The sequence below is a fragment of the Macrobrachium rosenbergii genome, chromosome 41, assembly GCF_040412425.1.
Source record: "Macrobrachium rosenbergii isolate ZJJX-2024 chromosome 41, ASM4041242v1, whole genome shotgun sequence".
NCBI classification, from domain to species: Eukaryota; Metazoa; Arthropoda; class Malacostraca; order Decapoda; family Palaemonidae; genus Macrobrachium; species Macrobrachium rosenbergii.
In genome coordinates this window covers 91,941,508-91,947,987 of record NC_089781.1, presented here as the reverse complement: position 1 = coordinate 91,947,987, position 6,480 = coordinate 91,941,508, and the positions used below count along the sequence as shown (strand labels likewise).

Sequence of the window (6,480 nt, the reverse complement as noted above, 5' to 3'; positions counted from 1 at the left end):
ATGACATTTACAAAGTGAAAAATTAGAACGTAAAAAGTGACACCAAGGAGATAATTATGAAAGAGATACATCATGGAATTTATGAAAATTAATAGGACAGAAGAGAAGTGATTTTTAGTGGCCAAATTAAAGCATAAGACAGTGACAATAAAAAAAAGATAATTGCGAACAGAGAAATATCATCCAATTGATGAAAACCTGTAGCATGAAAGACAACATGAAAGAGAAATGTATAAAATTGGAAACTTATATCGGAAAGGAGAAACGCCATTAAACAGAACGAAAAATTATGACGTGAAAGATAAATGAAATGAATGGAAATTTACATTTATTACATGACGGGGAAATAGGATATGATTTCATTCCCGAGACAACAAAATGACTCATGAACGCAATAAAATGATTTTTCATAAATTTTTAACCACTTATAATTCTTAATACAAGACTCCTAGCATTCGTGACCGAAAATTTTGAGAATCAGTCATTTTCAACATTAATTATCTAATGCAAGTCTTATATAAATTTTATTTTATTTCAAAATATGTTAATTTCTGGAGAAATATTCACTGAGCTTTTTGTTTTAATGAGAGTTATTCAATTCATCTAGCCACCTTATCCCTGACTTATTATTTTTAATCATTTGTCTACTTAAATTTATATCTTTGATTTTATTATCTTTTCATAGAGAATTCTCTTAAACTTATAAGAAAGATTCATTTTTCATTTTCTGTAACATTTCTTGAAAGATCTTCCTTTTTATTCAAATATTTTCCTGACATTTACCCTGCAACATTTAAAGAAAAATTCATGTCCCAAAATTTTAAACTTGCATATTTTCCGTAACAATTTTATCAAGATTCGCCAAAAAAAAAAAAATTTTGCATTTAGAAATATAAAGTACTGTCTTCATTTTCACATTTTTACAACATTTACCTTAAATTATTTCAGGAGAAATTCGTACCCCAAAATTTTAAACTCCTATTTTCCGCAACAATTTCATAAAAGATTCGTCAAAAATAAAATTTTGCATTTAGATATATATAGTACCATCTTCATTTTCACATTTTTTACAACACTTACCTTAAACTATTTCAGAGAAATTGGTACCTCAAAATTTAAAACTCTCCTATTTTCCGCAACAATCTCATAAAAGATTCGCCACCAATAAAAATTTAGCATTTAGAAATATATGGTACCGTCTTCATTCTCACATTTTTAAAATAACATTTTCCTTAAATTATTTCAGAGAAATTCGTGTCCCAAAATTTTAAACTCCTGTTTTCAACAACAATTTCACAAAAGATTCGTCACAAACAAAATTTTGCATTTAGAAATATAAACGGTCGTCATTTCCACCTACCCGTGAGCAAGGCTCGCAATATTGACTTCTCCATGCCAGTGTCGGCGTTGATGTTAAACACCGTTATCAGTTTTCCCATTTCGCAGCATTCTGCTACAGCCTGAGCACACTCCTGCGGCGAAATTGGTGAATAAGATTGCAAACCACGTCAGGGATGATAATAATAATAATAATAATAATAATAATAATAATAATAATAATAATAATAATAATAATAAATAATAATAATACCACTGATGACGGACTCCGTTCAGGTGTTTCGAAAGTCTTTGATTATTTTACATAGTAATATAATTTACTATAAAATTGTGGGTTTTTATTACACAGATTATTTTTCACGAGATTGTGAATTTCTTATCAATAATAATAATAATAATAATAATAATAATAATAATAATAATAATAATAATAATAATAATAACACAGCTACTTCTACGGCATTTAATTTGTATAGAGCGTTCTCTAGTCGTCTTACAATCTTCTCCTCGACAGCGTGTACCTACTGTATCGAATTTCCTATGGACATGCAAAGATTTTCTGCTGTCTCAGTTTAAACTGAGACAACAGAAAATCTTTACATGTCCATAGGAAACTTGATGTACCACCTACACGCTTATGAGAAGATTGTAGGACGAATACAGAAGACTCTATACAAATTAAATGCCGTAGAAATAGCTTTTATTTTCAATAATAATAATAATAATAAGACGAAGAAGAAGAAGAAGAAGAAGCATAATAATAATAATAATATAATAATTAATAATCTTCTTCCCAGCTTGTTCCCATAATAATAATAATAATAATAATAATAATAATAATAATAATAATAATAATAATAATAATAATAATAATAATAATAAGAAGAAGAAGAAGAAGAAGAAGAAGAAGAAGAAGAAGAAGAAGAAGAAGAAGAAGAAGAAGAAGAAGAAGAAGAAAATTAAAACTGATAAAAGTTCAGTTAAAGTTACGGAACTCGTAAAGGCAAACCAAGTACGGGGATCAAAATTTTGCAGTTACTCACAAGCAACAAACAACATTTTGCAATAAGCCAAATTGACTATTTGTTCGCTAAAAACGTTTCTGAGGAGTAAAATTTTCTTTTACAAACAGCAAAAAACAAGTAAAAATGAGCCAAATTTTCTTCGGCGCAATCTAGTTTTCTGTACAGCCGCTACAGCGTATAATCAAGGCCACCGAAAATAGATCTATCTTTCGGTGGTCTCGGTATAATGCTGTATGAGCCGCGGCCCGATGGTAGCGTATCCTACATCGTTGCCAGAAGCACGATTATAGAAACTTTAACCATAAATAAAATAAAAACTACTGAGGCTAGAGGGCTGCAATTTGGTAAGTTTGATGATTGGAGGGTGGATGGTCAACATAATAATTTGCAGCCCTCTAGCCTCAGAAGTGCGGACAGAAAAAAGTGCGGAGGACAAAGCCGGCACAACAGATTTCTTTTACAGAAAACTAAAAAGGAACTAAGAAAACTTACATAAAATACAGAGGACAACAAATGCTACAATAAGCGAAAGGAAGAAAATATGATTCTAATAAAATTATAAACAAGACTGCATTAAGTTTTTTTTTATAAAAATTACAAATAGTACTTTCAAAGCAAAACAATGATCATTTCAAAAGATGTCTACTTACAGAGTAACAGATTACTAACCTACAACCACTTTTAAAGTAAAATAAAACAATATTTTTCTGAAAGTAATCTTACCAGTATTGTATTAAGTTAACAAACAATAATAATATCCGACCTGGCATCTTTCCTCATCCAGGTCAGGTAGAAACTGAGAAACACGATCCCGGATGTCCTGAAGCTGTTCCTCCGTGTGGTTTTGCCTCACTGAGACTTTTCCTTCCCTAGAATAATTTTTTGAAATTTAGTCTCTCTCTCTCTCTCTCTCTCTCCTAATTTTCCTTCCATAAAATTAAATGAGTCTTTCCTCTCAAAAATTTTTCTTGCATGGAATAAAATTAGACGTGTGTGTGTTGTGTGTGTGTGTGACCATATGGGTCATATATTCTAAAGGTCAGAATATTAAAGCATTCTGAGGAAGAAATCAAAATTCCTTAGCAATAAAATAAACCAATCTGAGCCACTTCAAGTTCAAGATACACACAATTAGTCTCACTTTCCTCCAAAATGAGTCCAGAGGTCCACACTAGGTTCTCATACCCTTTTAACACCTAGGGGCCACCCAACGCTAAGACGGATGCTGGCATAAGGCCAACCTATTCAGCCATATGCATTATTTCCCTATGAAAATATTGCAAAACCTTCCAGCCATACACGCAGTTATATTCAGCTCCTTACACTTTCATCGGCAACGAATACCGACTGGCCGCGTAAGCGAGGAGGTCTGCCCCTCTCCCAGTTCCCTCAACGACCATGACGGGGTTCTGCCTCCGGAGTGCCATCTGGCACTGCTTGATGGCGAGGAACCCGCCCTCCAGCAACAGGACCACGACGGGAATGCCGAAACCCATAGGAGGCTTCTCTTGGATGTCGTTCAGTAAGCGGGATCTGCCGTTGGGAAAAGAAACCGGGGTTACTTCATTCATTCATAAAACGTTCGATGTACTTATAATTGAAATATGAATTGAATATCAATATAGAATTGAGGCCAAAGGCCAAACACTGGGACCTATGAGGTCATTCAGCGCTGAAAAGGAAATTGACAGTAAACGTTCTGAAAGGTGCAACAGGCGTCAAACCTCAAAGCAGTTGCACTATGAATCAGTTGTTAGGAGAGGGTGGAAAGCAACTTGGAAGAAAGAGAATATGAAAGGAGGTACAGTAAAAGGAACGAAAGGGGGTTGCAGCTAAGGGCCGAAGGAACGCTGGAAAGAACCTTAAGTAATGCCTACAGTGCACCGCATGAGGTGCACTGACGGCAGTCTACCACCCTACGGGATGTGTGTTTATGAATGGAAACTCTTATTTACGAATGAATAGAAACTGTTTTGTTTACTCAAGAATGGAAACTTTTATTTACTTGTGAGTTAGAATTCTGTATTGACATAACAAAGCAACTGATATCTTTTTCAGACAAAATATTTATGAATAATTTCAATAAATACTATGGACTCTGTCGTGACATGGAATCAGAATACTTTATTCTTACATAAAATTTCTTGTTCATTTAGGAAATTCCCACATGCACCCTTAATTGTCCAATAAGTAGACGTCATGTCTTCCATATATGCAAGGAACTCTTTCTTGAGACAATAATACTGTCAAAACTATTTTTGCGCAAAATGTTTTGCCTATTCCTAAATGACATGACTTTAACAAGAAAATACGTAAAATTTTTATTCATTTAAGAGCTAACACAGGTCACTAATGACAAAGGACGGCTCTGCAATTAAAAATCATCTAATGATTTACGTTTGTGTGTATACATACTGAAGCATAGGCATGTGTATGAATATATATGTTTGAAACTTACCGAAAATTATCGGCGCTTGCTTTCTCGTGACAGAAGCCGTTGTCGACCAGGAATAGATGCGTATGATTCCTGTCCAGACCGGGCAGACCGGGTGTATCGGTGGTTCCACTCCTGATGAGACAAAAGTAAATTAAAATGACTGGGCTAAGGAAAGGATCAATAAATTTATATGAGAATGACTTATCAAAAGAAAGGGTAAATTTAGGCGAGGAATATAATGGAAAATATAAAATTTAGGCCAAAGGACAGGCGCTGGGACCTATCGGGTCGTTCAGCTCTGAAAGGGAAATTTAGAGTAAAAATGTTTTTAAATGTTTAACAGGAGAAAAACCTGGCAGCTGTATTATGAAAAACAGTTATTAGGAGAGGGTGGAAAGTAAGATGGAGGAAGAAAGATAATATGAACGGAGGTACAGCACAAGGAATGAAATGGGTTGCAGCTAGGGGTCGAAGAGGCGCTGCAAAGAACCTTAGGTGATGCCTACAGTGCACCTCCTGAGGTGCACTGGTGACACTACTCCCCTACGGGAAATTTACGCGAGAAGCAACCATCAAAAGACGAAAAGAATCTGCATGAGAAATAGTGCAAATAAAGGCCATTTTAAAAAGGGCAAAGCAAAGAAAACCAACTTTTATTTTAATAAACAAAAAAAAAAAGCAAGTTGATAAAAAAGACCTAAATATGACTTGTAATTATTCGTTTTCTAAAAACCGAAAATACTGCCGAACAAACAAATCTGTCTCCGCCGAGATTCACATCACCCATAGGAAACATGTTTTCATGTCCTTTCCTTAATAAAAAACGTCGCCAAATTTCGCCGTGTGATTAGAAGCTTATGCATAATGATTAAGTCTCGGACCTCCCATCAAATCACCATCAAGTTTTCCCTCTCAGCCTCATCACACAGAACAGAGATTAAGGCCTCAGTCTGTCAACACAGACGAAGGCTGCAGGATCCTTAAAGAAACCTGGGCTATCTATTTCAAGACTTTTCTGTCTTCTTCTTCCCTTTTGGGGACTGAAAATGGCGCGTTTGTAGATGGAATGGAATGGAATGTAGAATTTAAGCCAGAGGTCTAGCACTGGGACCTACGAGGTCATTCAGCAATGAAAGGGAAACTGAGAGCGAGAGTAGAACGGGTTGAAAGGTGTAACAGGAGGAAAACCTCGCAGCTGCACTATGAAACAAGTGTTAGGAGAGGGTGGATAGCGAGATGGAAGAGAGAATACGAGTGGAGGTACAGTAAAAGGAATGAAAGGGGTTGCAGCTAGGGGCCGAAGGGACGCTGTAAGGAGACTTAAGTGATGCTTACAGTGCACCATGTGGGGTGAACTGACAGCACTAGCCCCCTGCGGAGTGTAGAAAACAAATCAGATTTTTGGACTTCATACAACACTAGCCTTAGAATTGTTCTTATCTTTTTCATGATTTTCCTATCTTCTTCCTTCTTTTTTAGGGACTGAAAATGGCTCGTTTATAGATGTACACTCGGAAACCACAATCTCCGACCCACCTAGGTCGTGCTCCGAGTTTATGATTGGGGCCTTTCTGAACAGATTCTACCCTTCACCCCACCCCCTTCCTAAAAAGAACCCGGCAGTTTCGGCATTTTTTCTTCGTTTCGATATTATACAGATTGTAGAATTCAACAGTGTTG

At 35.5% G+C, this 6,480-nt stretch overlaps 1 protein-coding gene across 1 annotated transcript in view; it reads right to left on the bottom strand.

Moving 5' to 3' along the window:
* Positions 1 to 6,480, bottom strand: part of LOC136827244 (transient receptor potential cation channel subfamily M member 2-like) — a 40,932-nt gene that overhangs the window by 20,625 nt on the left and 13,827 nt on the right. The window contains exons 9-12 of the mRNA XM_067085017.1: positions 4,822 to 4,932; positions 3,687 to 3,896; positions 3,127 to 3,232; positions 1,361 to 1,472 (exon numbers count right to left, since the gene is read on the bottom strand). Coding sequence (XP_066941118.1) covers positions 1,361 to 1,472; positions 3,127 to 3,232; positions 3,687 to 3,896; positions 4,822 to 4,932 — 539 coding nt within the window. The remainder of the gene's footprint in view (positions 1 to 1,360; positions 1,473 to 3,126; positions 3,233 to 3,686; positions 3,897 to 4,821; positions 4,933 to 6,480) is intronic.